We start from the raw sequence: 19,242 nt of genomic DNA on the forward strand, positions 1-19,242 counted from the left end.
TTTTTTTTTTTTTTTTTTTTTTTTTTTCCAGTAATGGTTTGTGTTTTTTTTTTTTTTCCTTCTTTTAAATATTTATATAAGCTGGTATATATATTATTATACTGACACAACAAATTTCACAATATTTTTACAATTTTTGACGTGTCAATTTCTTACAAGCCGAAATCAAATAATAAAATATAAGACTGTGACCAACCACAACTAAAAATAAATGTTTTGAGAAAATGTTACAACACTTGTTGTGTAGTGTTTTTGGTTTATTCAATTGGCACGGTAGTTACAGTGCCTAAAGTGTTTTTTTTTTCTTTCAATAATCGGTTTGTGTGTGTTTTTTATTTTTATTTTTTTAAAATATTGTTGTAAGCTGGTATATATTGTTATATTGACACAACAAATTTCACAATTATTGACGTGCCAATTTCTTACAAGTCGAAATAAAATAATAAAATATAAGACTGTGACCAACCACAACTAAAAATAAATGTTTTGAAAAAATGTTATAATACTTATTGTTATCACAATATTTTCACAATTGTTGAGATCCCAGTTTCTTATAGATCAAATAAAAAAAATGCTAAGTCCACAACATTTTAACATTAATTTCTACAATGCCTAAATTTTTTTTCCCAATTATCGGTTTGTTTGTTTTTTTTTTTTTTTTTTTTAATATTTATGTAAGTTGACATATCTATTAACTATATAAAAAGAGCCAAAGGCTCATGAATAATGTTTTTTTTTTGGTTTATTCAATTAGTGAGGTGCACTTTTTTTTTCCCTTCAAGTATGCCAGTTGGTTTGAGCTTTGTTTTTGTTTTTTTAAGATCTTTATATGTTTACGTTGTACTTGCAATGCAAGTTTTAAATACACAAAAGTGGTTAATATTATACACATTTGCACAAAAAATGGTAAATATTGTACAAATTTTATAAATTTGTACAAAATTTGCCAATTTTTTTATGCTTACAATATAAATTTACATTGTAATTAAGTACAACGTATACATAGAGATATTATGAAAATGTTGTGACGCATGTGTCAATTTCTTATGGATCAAAATAAAATAAAAATTATACTGAGATCTAGCACAACTAAGAATGTCGTGACATTTTGTTGTTATTACAATATATTCACAACTATTGAGGTGTAAGTTATAAGTCAAAATAAAATAATAGAATGTTGGACTGGGATCTGTCACGGTTTTATACAAACGAGATTAACTTTTTAGGATATAATTATCAAAATTCTTAAAATTAATGTCTCTTTTGATTAATGTAAATTTTTATGTATTTTAAAAATCAAATAATTTTTATTTTTATTTTGTAATACAAATAAAATCTAAAATTGTTCCTAATCATTACTTTTTTTTCTCATGGCTAGCACGTGCTGCCCTGGCCAGTAATTAAATAAAACTCATTGAAGTATTTTACACTTGTTTACATTACTGTTATCTCTTGACTTTCATAAAATATTGTGTACTTATTATTTATATTTGTCCTATATTTATCTTATGGAGATCTTCGTGACTTGTGCGCAGATCGATTCGGTATAACGGCCCAAGTAGGGCGTGGTAGACCGAGCCCAGTTCACCCATTCAACACTATTATTCACTCCATGCTTTTTTTTTTTAGCAACCCAGGACTTCATGCTGAGTTTGGTCTAGTGGGGACTATCCTTAAATAGGGCCCCACAAGCTCACCTCAAAAGAGAATTCTTCGAGATAGTCTAATCATTTATGATATTTATTTATTTATTTATTCTTGATCGCAAACTATAGTTATTACTAAAAAAAAAAAAAAAAAAAAAAAGTAAGGTTAGGGACACATAAGTCTAATCATTTATGATATTTATTTATTTATTTATTCTTGATCGCAAACTATAGTTATTACTTAAAAAAAAAAAAAAAAAAGTAAGGTTAGGGACACATAAATTGGAATAATTTTGTACTATAACTTACCATATAGCGAGTTGTGATTGAAAAAAAAATGTGATGATGAGTCATGTAAGGATACATTTTTACCAATTACAACTCGTCACATGGTGAGTTGTGGTATAAAGTTGTTTCAATTTATGTATTTCTAGCACTATTATATTGAAAAAGAGTAATCATGTTCATGTCGTAATGTGTATTTCATCTTTACGTCATAAACTCATAATTGAATCAGAGCCAGTTGAACTTAGTCATATATTCACATTCTGCACTTAATGTTGGTCAGAACTCAGATAATATATCAGCAATGTCAAAGGGAAAATTTTACAATTTTTTTTATTAGGTGAGTTGGGAAGTTGTAATTGGTAAACATTATTTTAATATATGTGATACTTTTATCATTAAAATCATTTGTATCGTATACCAATCATGATATTTATGGAATTTTGTATGTCACTGGTCTTATATATATACTATGCAAAAATTTTAGTAACACAAACTAACATTTTTTATACAATTATTTATGTATTTGACTGTGAGCAGTAGTTCATGTAAAAGTGACAGGTAGTTAGTCACAATTTAGGACAAAATTGCTAAATGTCCTGTTTGAGCAAACTAAGCAGTGTTTTGCCATATTTTTGAAACTAATTAGGGAAATGCCCCTATTTTGAAAATCGATTTTCTAAAAATCGAGTTAGGCCCTATAGAAGTGTTTTTAAGGAGTCTATAGTGACGTTTTCAGGACCTATAGTGACGTTTTGTAACTCGACCTATATGAAATCGAGTTACCGGCAAAAAAAATTAAAAAAATTGCCTATAACTTGATTTAATGAAGGTCGAGTTACAAAATGTTACTATAGGTTCTGAAAATATCATTATAGGTTCTTAAAAACGCTGCTATAGGGCTCCAGAATTTTTTTTTTTTTTTTTTTTATAACTCGATTTTGAGAAAATCGAGTTTCAAAAGAGGGACATTTCCTTAATTAGTTTAAAAAATAGGGCAAAATGCTGCTTAGTTTGCCCAAACAGGGCATTTAGCAATTTTGTCCCACAATTTATTATATCGATAATTATTACAAAAGTTGTAAATTAGTTTGTGATCCTAGAACTAATAGTCTCGAATCTGTTTTTCTATTAATATTAGACAGTCAAATAAGTTGATCAAAAATCAAAACACCTGTATAGTTATATGAATAGTTGTAGCAAAAATTGTAAATTAGTTTGTGGTCTTAGAAGTAATAGCCCTGAATATGTTTTTCTATAAATATTAGATTAGATAGTCAAATAGGTTGATCAAAAATCAAAACACGTGTATAGGATTTACATTTAATTCCACAGCTTGACTTAATTTGAATACACATAATTTGCAAATATTATCCAAATCATTCATGGAAAGGTCATAAATATATTTCGTATTCAACATTCTAATGGTTCTATCTTTACGGAACCTATACGGCACCTAGAATGGAACTAAATAGAGTATACCTTTCGACTCAAAGTATTGACTATTAATAATCCATTAATTGAATTCAATGAAGATTGTGAAAATACACGTGGGCTGTTTCTTTGTCTTTGCCCCTTGTTCTTTTTTATGTGAACACGATCACTGAGATTTATTGCTTGCGTGGGAACAATGAAAATACAATTTGAGTGCTTGACTTACTTTGTCATGTCATCCATGGCTTTTAAAAAAGACTGATTTCCAAGTTCGTTTTCTAAGTCTGACACTTTGGTTTTTTTCTAATAAACTGTGGAAATTTAAGGATGCCCGAACTGTTGGGTTGTTGACTAGCAAGAGTTCATGCATAATGAGAAAGAGAAATGTGTGGAAATAAAACTTTGGCTTTATTGCCAAAAAGATGAAGCGTTGCAATCTTTTATGACTATGTGTGTGGAATTCCAATAAATTGTTTTGGTTAGGAAGGAAGGTATAATGAAAAGAATCTCTCTTTTTCACTTTTTATTTTTTTGGGGTTGCAAATTGCAAATTCTGTCCACCTTACCATTGAGATTGTGAAAATTACACATTTTAATTAATTGCTTAATTAATGTGATTAAAAAGCAAAAAAAAAAAAGAAGAAGAAGCTGAGATCTTAAAATTGACATCAAGGATTCTGTCCAAATGCTTTTCCCTGATGAATTTTCTTTTACAAAATTAGTATGAAAATGATTCTTATTCTCTTATAGTAAAATATTCAGATGATCAAGCAATAATTAGGTAATAATGTTATCATATTTCTAGGTTTTGGGATTAGATATAACTGGAATTGACAATTCTTGGACCCCACCTTTTTTTTTCTCTTATTATTTATTTACAATGTAAACTTACATTCTAGATACTTAAAAAGTGACAAATATTATATATATTTGTAAAAATAAAAAATATTATACATTTTTTTTGTTTTCAAATATGTACAATACAATATTTGTCACTTTTCTCTGTGTGTGTGTGTTTAGCATGTAAGTTACGTTGCAAATTACAATATAAACATAGAATTTTCTTACCTAAAAAAAAGGATATTCAAAGATGTGAGATGTCACAGTTAGCAATGTCAATATGATAGTGTGAACTTTGGCTGTCTTGTGCAAGTAGGCAAAATGTATGGCCTACATAGTGTGGCCCCTGATGACATTTTATTATTACTAACAGATGACGCTCTCATTTTCTTGAGAGAGAGAGAGAGAGAGAGAGAGAGAGAGAGAGGCATTGACCCAAACAACTAAATCATATAGTAAGAGAAGTATAGTTCTAGTGGTAACGGCGACAGCAACAGCGACGCTTAAATCAAAATGCACGTTGCCGACTTCCCAGGGAGTAGTATTGTAATTATAAAAATCATTTTTCATACCGGTGAATTGGAGAGAGATTCATGACATTTTCGTTCTTTTATATATATATATATATATATTTGGGTACAATTATGACCAACTATATTCTATAAAGTCCCAACCAAACTGAGTGTAAATTGATTTTGTGCGTCTTCTGGATGCTTTGAAAGTCAGGGTTTGACAATATTTATGATTAAATTAAACCAGGAACTTAAAGACAAAAACAATATTATTTGCAATTTAATATTGTTGATGGTCGGACGGTATAAGGGCTTTGTTTAAGAAATTTTTTTTGAAAAATTTTAGAAAGAAAAATAGCTACTGATTTGTTTGACAATATATATATATATATATATATATATATTTTCTATAAAATAATAATAGAGTATTAAAAATGCCTTAAAAACTTCTTTATTGAGTGGATACTTTAATAAGTTTTAAAATTCTTCAACAATTGGAATCTATCAGTTAAAAGAGATAATAATATATTGGGACAAAGTCCTCAAGGGCTGGCTAGCTTATTCGATCTATCAATGAAAAAAGTAAGTGATTTGTTTAACAAATTTTTTTTTTTTTTTTTTATATATATATCTTATAAAAGTAGTGTAAAAACCTTATTGACAAGCACCTTATTTCGTGAATACTTTAATAAGTTTCAGACTGATTGGAATCTATAAGTGAAAAGAGAAAATAATATAATGGGTCAAAGTCATGAAGGGCTGGCTAGCCTATCATCAGGGAGCTTTGTATTGTTTTGTGCCTCTTGCAAGGTCTTATTCACGTATGCTATTGCTAATCAATCATACGTTGCCACCGAGAAACTAGTTCAAAAAATCAACAATATTTTTTATTTTGGTTTCATATTTTTTTTTTTTTAAAAAAAGGAGGATAATGTTTTTTTTTTTTTTTGGGAATGAAAAGGAGGATAATGTTAATTAAGTTAACACAGTTTATTTTTAAAGTTATATATATCACTGTATCTCTACTCTCTAGATTTCCTTCCTCTCTTTATTAATTCTTTATTTATTTACGTTAATCTCCAAATTAATGTTTAGACCAACTAACATTTATACGTATAATTTATCGTTCCTGGGTATCCCCATCCAAGTCTCTTTGTTTTTTTCTTCTCAAAAAATAAAAAGTCTTTTTGTTTTGTTTTTTTTTTTTGTAAGTATGTATCGCTTTCCTGGGTATCCCCATATATCTCTATATTGAGTGTGAATTTTGAAAATCTAACCGTTAGATGATATGTTTTTATCATATTCTTCATGCACGTAAAATTTTAAGAAAATCAAAAATCAATTGCTATCTCATCAAACAAATGTTAAAATTTCAAATTTTTATGATCTAAAATTGTGTATAAAATATAAGTTTATTGATCAAATAATAAATAATATCTAATTTGAACGAAATTTGATATGTATATTAAAAATACAATGAACATGAAATTCAATAGTTAGATTTTCAAAATTTACACCAAAATAAGAGATATATGAGAAGTTTGAAAAGTTTCTCTCCAAACTCCTCATATATCTCTATATTGAGTGTAAATTTTGAAAATCTAATCGTTAGATTGCATGTTTTTATTATATTCTTCATGCATGTAAAATTTCAAGAAGATCAAAGATCAATTGCTATTTCATCAAACAAATGTTAAAATTTCAAATTTTTATTATCTAAAATTGTGTATAAAAAATAAGTTTATTGATTGAATAGTAAATAATATCAAATTTGAACGAAATTTGATATGTATGTTAAGGACATAAGGAACATGATATTCAACTGTTAGATTTTTAAAATTCACAAAAAAAGAGATATATGAGAAGTTTGAAAAGTTCTTTTCCATACTAGTTTAGAGATAAATTTTTTTCTGAATGGGAACAAGTCACATCGACCATACCTCTTATATTAAAATCATTTAGTTTAGCTTAGCGGTAACTGTCTTGGTGATGCATGAAATGCCATAACTCAGAAAAACCTAATTATCTTCTTTGAGCAAAGCTTGGCTATATGCAGGTATATATGATGAGAGAAGATGCTTTTTTTTTTTTTTTCAAGTTTCAACTTGTGCGAACTGTTTGAATTAATAATATATGATGATCTGCTTCCTATCTTATTTTATATGTAATGTATACACATATATCTAAGTAAAACTCTAGTCACGTTACAATTGGAGAGGGAGAACTAATATCCAAATATACTAATCTCTAAAACTAGACAAATTAATTTGAGATATATTATAACCATCTTTATATTGAGTAAAGCCCTTTAATTATAAAGATTATATAGTAGCTACAAAATAAAGCTAGATTATAACCATCTTTATATGGACCTTCACCAAGTGTATACATACCATACTGATACTAGTTGTAACATATTTGCTGCAAGCTGTACCTTGACTTGGATCAAACACAAAGGAAACCATACATGCCTATATACATGCACCACATTATTAGATGCATGTTTATTAACAGAGACGCATAATGTTTGAGGAACTGAAGTATTGACTACAATAAATGTGAATATATGTGCCCTCCCCACAAAATTTTGACCGAAAGATGGGGGAGCTAGCATGCGCTATGCAAGTTGTGAGGATTTTCATTCCAAGTTGAGACTATATCTTGCATGCAAGTTGATCAGTGAGAAAAATAAGAAAGCCGTGTGTGGTGGGGTGGGACTTGGGAGAGGCAACATGACAGCTTTTGTAATAATATATGCATCATCATTGTCTTATATTTCATACTAGCCTCATCACACGCACTTTGGGCGTGCTGAGGCTTTTTTTTGGTCTAGTATCATGATTTTCTTTTTTTAAAACTTTTTTTGGATAAGTTTGTTTTAAAGACATGGATTAGTAAGAGAATATCTATTTTGTAAGCATTTTAAGTGGAATTTGAGATATATTTTTATTGGATTGTCCTTAAATTTTTTCCCTGTTAAACGTAGGATTTAGAAGTATTTCTGAATCACAAAAAAGTCCAGTTTAAAGAGGGGAATCCTCTTATTAATAGTATAGATAAATGTTAATTTTCATGGTTACTGTAGGATTTTAAAGATTTTTTTTTTTTTTTGGGTACTGATCAAAATATGATTTTAAATAGTCAACTAGAGAGTAGAGAGTAGAGATACCCCCCCACCCCACCTTTCCCTCCCAGCATTTCCCTGAACTAGAGGGAAGCATCTTACCTAATTCCACCTCTATACATTGAGCAACTTTAATAAACATTTACATGATATTTCTATTAAAATTAATTAGTAACATAAATATTAAGTATTAGATCTAGAGTTTAGCCTAAGAATCTTGTTGCTCTCTTGTCCGATCTCCCTTTTAGAGAGCTAGGGTTTAACTACCTTATTTCCTACTCATTTTAAGGTAAAAGAGAAAGAAAGAAAGAAAGAAAGAAAGTTTACTATCATTAAATGTTCTTGTTGGAAGATAAAGAATAAGAGAATCTACGGTCCTACGGATGTCAAAACCAAGTCTCTATTGATTCTTCTATCTTTGCAAATGAACATTAATTTGTATTGGGTGTTTGAATCTTGTAATCTAAAAAATTTTTCATAGTGCTTGGTACAATTTAATAATTATTGGGATTTCAAAAATTAAAACTGATAGAGATTGTATATTTATATTATTGTGATGTAAGGCCAAAGAGGTCTAATTTAATTAGTGTAAAACCCATCTAACACTTAACCTCAGTTACTCTAAACACTAGACTGTATGTATGTCTTACTTAGGGTTCTTTGTACTTTACTTCAACATACGGTAAAGTTGTAGGCCTAATTAAGACTTTACACTTTGGATGTAAGCTATCAGACCAAGCCACGTAACTTTCATGTGTACTAATTTTCTTTCTTCTCTCTTGCTTCCACTTGCTACATTATTTTCTAGTTCTTCCATTTATTTTAACAAAAACAATTTCAAACCATTTAAATGGTCAAATCGGCTACATGTTATAAAATTATGTAAAACCCCCAAAATCTGTTTCGGACCAAACTTGGTCTTAAAATTGAGACCAAAGTGGGCCAAAATAAGGATATACCCCTTTCATGCAAAACATGTAGCAAAATGCCCATGTTCTGAAATTATTTAGAAAAATACATTTGTTAAACTTGATTTTTAGAAAATCGAGTTATAGGCAATCAAACTTAAAAAAAGAAAAAAGAAAAAAACTATATGGAACTCGAGTTCCATGTAGTTAACTCGTTTTTTTTTCAACTAACTCGATTTTCACCAAATCGAGTTTTTCATTGAAACTCGAGTTTTAAAATAGGTACATTTTCTTAAATAATTTCAAAACAAGGACATTTTGTTGGAACTTTTGGGTGAAAAGGATATTTTGCCATTTTTGCTAACCAAAGTGCTTTAGAGTCCGGATCAATGTGCATTTCAGCATTTGCAGCATGTAAAATTGTAATAATAACTCCTTTCATTTAATTGCATGCAATTGATGTTTGTAGCAACAAATAAAGGCCAGAGGGTAAATGATGTGCTCGTGGTCAACCTTGCATATGTGCATTAATTTAAGAGATATGATATGTTTACAATATTTTCACAACAAATTTTAAGTGGCAGATTGTTACTGGTTGTTATTGTTGGGGCAAAAAAGTAACTTAGTGTTAGGTTCAAATTTGAACCAATAACAACTAATTACCTGTGATTTGTTGTGAAAATGTTGTGAACATATCATTTCTCTTAATTTAATATGGGGCACTAGCAAAAGACACATGTTATGGAAGGTGTCTCTTCCCACAGGACAAGCCAAGGGTTGAACTTGAATTAATGCCAGTAAAGGTGTTGGAACTTAAATAAAATTCTCTCGGAACGTGACAACTAGCTCAACAAGAAGCATACAATTGGAAAAGTAAAATTTATGTGGCAGTCCTGATAAAATAATTAAAGTCATAAGCAACACCTAGGATGCTGATATGTGTGATGTGGCATGGTGAATATTGAAGTAGTTAGAAGGAATCATGGAACCAACCCCAATAATTCAAGAACAAAAAGTTTAGGGCCACAACAAGTGGTATAATTTTTGCCACAATTTGTTCATGTGACGAGTTTTGAATGATTGAGATAAAGTGGTAAGTTTACAATTTCACCACTCACAACTCGACACGTAAATGAGTTATGGCATAAGTCCTAATAAAGAAACAACATGTGAAAAGCATAATTAACAATAATCGCTGAAGTCTCAAGTATAAATAGAGGCTTATTTAGTTATTTTACAAAACAAGAGCACACCAGAGAATTTATTGAGATTGTTTCAGAAATCAGTAGTAATTAGTTTCTTATGAGATCTTCTAGTTTTTAGGGTTTGCCCAAGAATTTATGCTTGTAAAAGTGTTTTCCTTGTATTATGTGATCAAGTTAATTTAAGTTTGAGTCAAGTATTAAGTTGTTTACTCTGTTTGATTTGCATCATGTTTGCTTTCAATTAATTTGGTGCAAGAAAGATGATCCACGCTATGATTTGCTTCAATTTACTTTGAATTGGCTCACTTTAAATTAGTTTGCTTAGAAAGGAAAACAATTCCTTTTGAATTGGATTACTTCTAATCAATGGCATTTGAGATAACTTTTATTTTGATTTAGATTTGTTTATTTATTTTTAAGAAGACATTGGAGATAACTTAGAATCAAAATTTAGGACTTGGTTTTTTTAGGAATCTTAGCCATATATTTTCGCCCCATTTTTCATTGTTACTTATAGTTCGACAGAGTCTTCCTAAATGAGGCATTTTTGAACCTGTTTCTTAATTTACTAAGTCCGATTTCACTTCAAATTGTAACCTTGAACCATCACTTCAAATTGCCTGCAATTAATATTAAGATAAACCAAGCTTAAAAAAAATTAGTTTTTGCTCAAACACCAATATACACCAAACTCGCAAGTGTTCTGACATTTCATCGCAGATTTGTCACATGAGTGGAAGCAAAGTTTTTCACGACAACATCATCAATTCCATTGTCGTGCTGTGCTAAAAGGTTTTCCTTAAGTATGCAAATTGGTGAAGTAATCTGCTTTTTCTAGTCATGACCAAATATTGGTTCTTCCCATGAATTTGTAATTGCTTATAAACAGAAACTCCTGAAAATAAAAATTTCTTACGTTAAGAATTCATTACGGTTATGCATGTTGTTTTTTCAGATCGATCGAGAGTGACAGGATCATAGAATAGTCTTTTGTAATACTTTTTTCGGTCTCAGACGGTCATTATCGTAAAGTCAATGCCCAATAAGTTTGACTTATAAGTCGCCAAATGCCGTGCCGCCAATTATAAGAGGCAACTGACTTTTCGAAGTAACAATCATAATAACGAATAGATTCCTTTATCAAGTTGATCGATCTTCTCTATATCTTGGAAGTACAATTTCGGGTAATTCCATGTTTATTAAGGTCACTCCTGTTGGGGTGCACGGCTGCACCAAGAGTTCAGCCCAATTGAGAATGCAAGCATTGAAGACTTCTAATTACAATAGAAAAAGGAATAGTTAGCTTGCATGAATAAAACTCTTATTCCTAGTTATAATAGGAGTGTCAGGTGGCTTGAAAGCTTTTATATAAAGCTTTGTACGCGGGTTTCGTAGATAGCGAGAGAGATTTAGGGGGTGTTTGGTAACATTGTTTTAGTAACGTTGTTTGCATTTCCAACATGTGGGTGAAAAAATGTGCGAAATTGCATGTAATGTTATTTAAAAATTGAAAACATGTATTTAAACTCCTATACCAAACGGCCCCTTAGAGAGACCGAAGAGTGAAACGCAGTTTTGAAGTCAACTGAAGGAAAAAGATTAGTACTTTGTGCGGTACTGAGGGAAAAAAGAAAAATGTGATTTTTCTTTTACTCAAGACACACAAGGAAGATAAATTTGAGGTTTTCTCTAGGATGATTATTTGGTTGCTACAACCACAGAGTTGAAGTTTTTAAAGTGGAAGATCTTTTTACTGGATTTTGTGGTGAGGTTGTATTTCTTCCTAGAGATATTATTGTACTTTACCAATTTATTGTGAACTCAAGTTTTGGGTATAACTTGAGTATTGTAATATCTATTTTATTATAGTAGATTGATCGGATTTGTCTCGTGATTTTTCCCTCTACACCAAAGGGTTTTCCATATAATTTCTTGGTGTTCTTCTTGGTTGGTTTTTTTTGCTTTCGTAGATTTCTATTTTCTTTGTTGCTTAGGTTATATTTATATAGACGAGGATTTATCCCAACAACTCCAAATTAAAGTATGTGGGCACGTTTAACACGCAGTGATAGATCCATATTAGAATTGCTATTTCTTTGCAACAATTATTCAATATTTTGGTTGCATGATATTTATAATGGGAAAGTTATATTTTTTTTTCCCTATGTTTGGATAGAGGGGAAGGAAAGGAGAGGAGAGAGAGATGGTTGGAATTTTCATCTTTATTTGGATGTTTGAATGGAGGGAGAGGAGAGGATAGGGAAGTAGAGGGAAGGTGATTGAAAATTTCATTCTTCATCTTACAATCATCATATTAGAAGAATATTTTTAACACCCCACAAGTAAAAGACAAAAGAGAGAGAGAGAGAGAGAAAAAAAAAGAATTAATAAAAAAAGGGGAAAAAAAGGTAAATGCTTACTGTTTTTTATGGACATGGTTATGTATTTTGCATTCTCATCCAATTCCATCAAGTCCTTTAAAACTGGATGAAACGCAAAATACATAACCATATTCATAAAAAACAGTAAAATCAACTATATTATCTATTTTTAGACAATGATCGTAGTTTATTGTTTTTTATGAACACGGTTATGTATTTTGCATTTCATCCGGCTTTAAAGGACTAGATGGAATCGGATGAGAATGCTCTAGTTTTAGTGTGACATAGAAAATTTTTTAAAATAGATCTCTAGATTTTTTACTTAATGACAAAAATTTTTACCAATTAAACTAGAACTGATTATCCATTACAACTTAGAATTGTTGACTTTGCTTTTAATTTCTTAGGTGACATTTTTGAATTGGCCTATATTATAATTGAGCCACCTTTTACACATGGCAGAAATTACATATTGAGTGATATGTTCCTAAATCCTAACGGAGAGAAGATCGAAGGGGGAAAGTATCTATTAGGTCTTCTTATCAAAATCATAGGACTTTTCAATATTTTGAAGCAATAGCCTATCTACAAACCCCAAGAAAGAAAGAAAAAAAAAATTAAAACCTTGCCAAGAAAAAAAAAGCTGATAGATCTTTCTTGCTGAATGTCATTGTCCTTATCTAAGCCTGGATATATATCACTAACTCTCCTAATCCTACTAGAAACTTTACCATATAGATTTTGTAAATTGATTTGCCAATGAATGTAATTAATGGATTTCAATTATCTCATAAATGAATGTATGAAGTTTTTTTTTTTTTTGAATTGGCCTATATTATTTATAATTGAGCCACCTTTTACACGTGGCAGAAATTACATATTGAGTGATATGCTCCTAAATCCTAACGGAGAGAAGATTGAAGGGGGAAAGGAGTCCAAATCTTCTGTCCCACGTTTCCTGCTCCACTCTATACTCCACTAATAAATACTATTAATTAATAACTGTAGGATTAATAAGTCAATAATGATAATATTTAATTAATTATGTGAACATGTGGTAAGTATTTATTAGTGGAGTATAGAGTGGAGTAGGAAAAGTGGGACAGAAGATTTGGACTCGGGGGAAAGTATCTATTAGGTCTTCTTATCAAAATCACGGGACTTTTCAATATTTTGAAGCAATAGCCGATCTGCAAACCCCAAGAAAGAAAGAAAAAAAATTAAAAACTTGCCAAGGAAAAAAAAAGCTGATATATCTTTCTTGCTGAATGTCATTGTCCTTATCTAAGCCTGGATATATATCACTAACTCTCCTACTCCTACTAGAAACTTTACCATATAGATTTTGCAAATTAATTTGTCAATGAATGTAATTGATGGATTTCAATTATCTCATAAATGAATGTATGAAGTTTTTTTTTTTTTTTTTGGTGACATCAATTTCTAACTTTATATAGTAAGATTTGTATAATATAATATCACTCAAAATAAAATCACTAACAAAGATAAGATAATTTAGAGTATTTTTTTGGATAAGTAGGGTAATTAATTTAGAAAGGCTGTAATCAATGTAAGCAATAAATACCAATGACTAAACAATCTTTTTATTATTAAGGGAAATTCTAATGAATGTCCAATCTATTTAAAGAAAGTTTTAACGGAAAAAGAAAAAAAATTAATTAATATTTTGACAGTTTTTTTTTTTTTTTTCATTTCCCATAAAAGTGTTGTCAAAACTTTCTTAAAATAGATTATTAACCAATGCTCTAAGGGCACCCGTTAGCATGACCCTATTTTTAATACAGAGTAATTCTGAAGTACATGCTTTCTCTTATTATATTCATGGTGTGATCCACTTATTAAATTTATAGCAAAGTCCATCATAAATATGAAAAGAGATATTAGGAACCATTATTTCATTGTTTTCTGAGAGTACCTAATTAAGAACTTTCTGTTAATGCATACATACTATTTTATTTCTTTCTTAATTACTTTAGGCTTTAGCTAGCCTGTTTTTTTTTTTTTTTTTTTTTTTCTATGAATTCTTTTGTTTTCTCTAAACAACGGATTTCATTGATAAACGAGAAGACTCCATCTGCACATCTTATAGTCAATCTCATCCTTTCATTCCATTTCTATTAAAAAATAAAGGAAAATAATTAAATAAATAATCATCTTTCCTATTCCGAAATTCCTATTAGAGTGTTTTTTCAAAGGTATGGATATTGCTGTTTGCGATGAGGCTAACAAATCAATGAACATCTATTTGAAATATTTCATGCATTTAACTTTAAGTTGATATATAAGATAGATTGTAGTATTTATGTTGCTGTAGGTTTTAAATCCAAACAGGCAAACATCGTACGAATTGTAAAAATTTGAAAAGGGGCTCATTTAATCTGCAATTATTTGATACTGTTTACTATTCTTGATTCTGCTACCGATATGGGAATGGGATAGAGTTTTTCTTTCTATTTTTTTTTTTCATTTTATAATTAAATGTGTAAATAGTGCTATATAACCTATTTTTAATGAAAAAAGTTACTAAAAAATAAGATTTGTAGGTCTCGTAAATAGTACACAGGACCTATTAATGTACTAAAAAGTTAACAATATATTGTTACTGTTTATAAACAGTACATAAATAGTAACCATGTCCCCTGAAATAAGTGCTGTAGCAGAGAAAAAAGTAAAAAAAATAAAAAGAAGAAAAACGCAAACGGAACCGTAAAAAATGTGTATCCAAACTCACAAATTATATACCAATTGGAAAAAAAATTATATATATGCATATCATACATGATGAATTCTTTTTTTCTTTTTCTTTTTGATAACATACGTGATGCATTCTATAAAAAAAGATTCATTCATATACTAGCTTCACTATTAAAAAAAAGAAGAAGCATTTTTGGCTTTATTTTTGGCCTTTTTATTTTGGACAGAAGCGGGAAACAAAATTGCAACTTGGAAACGCATCGCCAAGTGGAAGTAAAAGACATGTCCAAATTGGTGGCTTGAATTTCCATAGGTATGAACATACTTTTAAGCAGTCGCAATCATAGATAGTGGGTAAAGCACTTACCAACTTGTCGAGCTACGATAATTCCAGAGACATTATTGGTAATTTTTAGGGGTTTGGTTTCCTTCTTTCTTTTTCTTTTTCTTTTTCTTTTTCTTTTTTCTTTTATTTTTTATTTTTTATTATTAATTAAAAATTTATTTTATTTTAATAAAAAATTGCTACACCAAACACTAACCAAATAAAAAGTGAAGATTAAAACCTACTACCACTTACTATTATATATTTTAAATAAAAAGAGACATCAAGCTAAAAAAGGATGGAAAGTAAGCAAAACTTAATTTTTAATCCATTTTTAACCTAAGCCACGCAATTTTCATCTTCATTCCACAGTAAAAGGTATAGTTATTTGAATTTCCTTTTGGATAAGATTGTAAGACAGCTTATTCATCAATTTCTTCGCAATAATTGTAACACAATGTACGTCGGTCTAGAGAAAATATCTATTGGAAGAAATCTTTTCAAAAACATTTTTTTTAATCCTTTCTTTTTCCAACCCTTCTTTCCTATACAATGCAAGTCAACTAGAAAGTCTTTAATGAGCGAGTATTTTAACTGGTCCCTCTCTCTCTCTCTCTCTCTCACACACACACACGCACGCTCACAAAGACACAACACTATTTATGCGTCTATATATTGACTACTAGTCCGCCACATCTTTTGCAACTCCATAACAGCAATAAACTTGTGATTGTGTTTCTAACTTGCTGCAATAAAACAGAAAAAAATGGTAGTTGCTGGACCAGTTAACAATGGTGGTGGTGCTCTTGGATTGGCAGGCATGAAGGGTCTCAGCGTCCAGATCTTAACTGGGCGTTGGTTCATGGTGTTTGCATCATTTCTAATCATGTCCGCTGCAGGAGCTACCTACATGTTTGGTATATACTCAAGCGACATCAAAAAAGTGCTTGGCTACGACCAAAGCACCCTCAATTTGCTCAGCTTTTTTAAGGACTTGGGTGCCAATGTTGGTGTCCTCTCCGGCCTAATCAACGAGGTTACACCCCCATATGTAGTCTTATCAATAGGTGCAGTCCTAAACTTTTTTGGGTACTTCATGATCTGGCTAGCCGTGACCAAAAAAATATCAACCCCAAAAGTTTGGCAAATGTGCTTGTACATTTGCATAGGTGCAAACTCACAGTCTTTTGCCAACACTGGTTCCCTTGTTCCCTGCGTAAAGAACTTCCCTGAAAGTCGTGGTTCTGTGTTGGGGATTCTAAAAGGTTATGTGGGTCTGAGTGGTGCTATAATCACACAATTATATTATGCTTTATACGGGAATGACTCAAAATCCCTTATATTGCTTATAGGCTGGCTTCCAGCTGCTATATCATTAGTTTTTCTTCGAACTATTCGGTACATGAAGGTCATTCGCCAGACGAATGAGGTCAAAGTTTTCTATAATTTCCTCTATATTTCACTTGGCCTTGCAGGGTTTTTGATGATTATGATTATAGTACAAAGACCGGTTCAGTTCACACAGGGTGAGTATGGTATTAGCGCTGCCGCGGTGCTTGTCTTGCTCTTTCTTCCACTTGCTGTTGTTATTGCCGAAGAGTTTAAGCTTTGGCAGAGCAAGAACTTAGCAGTGAATGACCCAACTCCCTTGAAGATAATCACCGAGAAGCCGAGCCCAGCAGAGACAATTCCATCTCTACCGGCACCATCATACAATACCACCACAAATTCACTCACTGAGACTGAGCCAAGCACAGAAAAGCAAGCTTCTTGTTGGAGAACAGCGTTCAGGCCACCAGATAGAGGGGATGACTATACAATATTACAAGCACTTTTCAGTGTTGACATGTTAGTTCTTTTCATGTCAGCAATTTGTGGTGTTGGGGGTACTCTAACAGCCATAGACAATTTGGGACAAATTGGAGCTTCTTTAGGGTACCCAAAGCTAAGTGTTAGCACTTTTGTGTCCCTTGTTAGTATTTGGAATTATCTTGGACGGGTAGCCTCAGGATTTGGGTCTGAAATTGCTCTAAAAAGATACAAATTCCCTCGTCCTCTCATGCTCACTCTAACCCTTTTATTATCATGTGCTGGTCACCTTCTAATCGCGTTTAATGTCCCCAAGGGACTCTACTTGGCATCAGTAATTATTGGGTTTTGTTTCGGTGCACAATGGCCATTACTTTTCGCAATAATTTCTGAGCTTTTCGGCCTTAAGTACTACTCAACTTTGTACAATTTTGGGTCAGTGGCTAGCCCAATTGGGCTATATGTGCTGAATGTGAAGGTCACTGGGTATTTGTATGATAAGGAGGCTGAGAAGCAAATGGCAGCATCGGGACTCAAAAGGGTGGCTGGGGAAGAGTTAGATTGTACAGGAGTGGATTGCTTCAAATTGTCTTTTATTATTATTACTGCGGTCACATTGTTTGGTGCACTTGTTTCCCTCATTTTGGTGCTTAGGACAAAGAAGTTCTATAAGAGTGACATTTACATGAAGTTTCGAGAGCAGTCTGAGCAAGCTGAGACAGAGATGGCCATGAATGGAAATGGTACTGGACCACCAGAGACAAAAGGTGGCTAGAGATTTTAATGTTTCCTTTAATAATTTTTGAAATAGATAAATGTATAGGTATAAAATATAAATGAAAATGTTGCGTGGAAGAAGTATATATTAATATTAAAAAAGAAGAAGAAGAAGAAGTATATTGGTGTGTTATTTGAGATAGGATTTTCTTTGCTTTGCTTGTTATTTTATGTTTTCTTTTTCTTACACAGCGATATTTTTTCTTGAAACAAAATATTCCAGGACTTTTTGTTGTACTGTAATAAAATGAAGACAGGTTAGTCAATTGGTTGCTAATAGTCTTTTGTCCATTTCTTCATGGCCCCCAATCAATAAGGTATCAAAGGAAAGAAAATTAAAATAAGAAATTGTTTCATGGTAGATATGAAAGTTACTTCTACTGTTCTGAATTTTTTTAGAGAGTTTTAACTTGTAGCATTTGCTCATGATAATAACTCTTTATTATTAGACATTAGAGCAACACACTAATTAATTTTTAGTGTAAGAATTGATGTATACATATATAATATCATAGTAATGCATCCCGAAAGGTAATAAGTTGCTCTACCCCTAGTATTAAATCAAGGAGTTAAATTTGGAACAATATATAAGGTATTTATGAGTCATCCATCGACACTAAGATCTTGGTTAGTAATTGATATATTTATATTCTATTAAACCAAAATTTTAAGAACATTTTTTATAATAAATCTCGGCCAATAGATTTCAATTTTTTTTTAATTCATATTATTTATATATAATTATATATACTCTATTAGAATTATTTACAGGATTGAGAAAGTGAGAGAAATAGAGAGTGGAAGTATATTTAAAATTTTAATATTTTATAAATTTCTAATAATTTTATCAATATCGACCTCAGCTTTTTTTTTTTTTTTTCCATATTTTTATTTCTTGACAGAAATGATTTTTACCAGTATAATTAAGATTTTGTTCTTGATTTTCATAATCTAAACTAAAATTCAGTGATATTTTGCTAATAAAAAAAATGTTAAATCTATTACCAATTTTATTATTAAAAAACATATAAATTAATATGGTAATGAATGGGATTGATATCATTTCAATAACCTAATAAATAATATATATATATATATATATTTGTAATTGATGACACGATGATAGATTAACTATATTGCCTATACTATTTCACTTACTTATATGACTCAGACATATATGGAAAATAATAAAATTTTAATATTTCATAAATTTCTAATAATTTTATCAATATCAACCTCAGCTTATGTCTTTTTCTTCATATTTTTATTTCTTGATGGAAA

At 30.5% G+C, this 19,242-nt stretch overlaps 1 protein-coding gene across 1 annotated transcript; it reads left to right on the top strand.

Annotated features, from left to right (window-relative positions):
• The first annotated feature begins 16,018 nt into the window (after window positions 1-16,018).
• LOC112036435 (protein NUCLEAR FUSION DEFECTIVE 4) lies at window positions 16,019-18,099 on the top strand. The gene has a single exon (XM_024069232.2). The coding sequence runs from the start codon at window positions 16,142-16,144 to the stop codon at window positions 17,957-17,959; it is 1,818 nt and encodes a 605-aa protein (XP_023925000.2). The 5' UTR covers window positions 16,019-16,141; the 3' UTR covers window positions 17,960-18,099.
• The last annotated feature ends 1,143 nt before the right edge of the window (window positions 18,100-19,242 follow it).

Source organism: Quercus suber, unplaced genomic scaffold (assembly GCF_002906115.3).
Source record: "Quercus suber isolate HL8 unplaced genomic scaffold, Cork oak 2.0 scaffold_430, whole genome shotgun sequence".
Taxonomy (NCBI): domain Eukaryota; kingdom Viridiplantae; phylum Streptophyta; class Magnoliopsida; order Fagales; family Fagaceae; genus Quercus; species Quercus suber.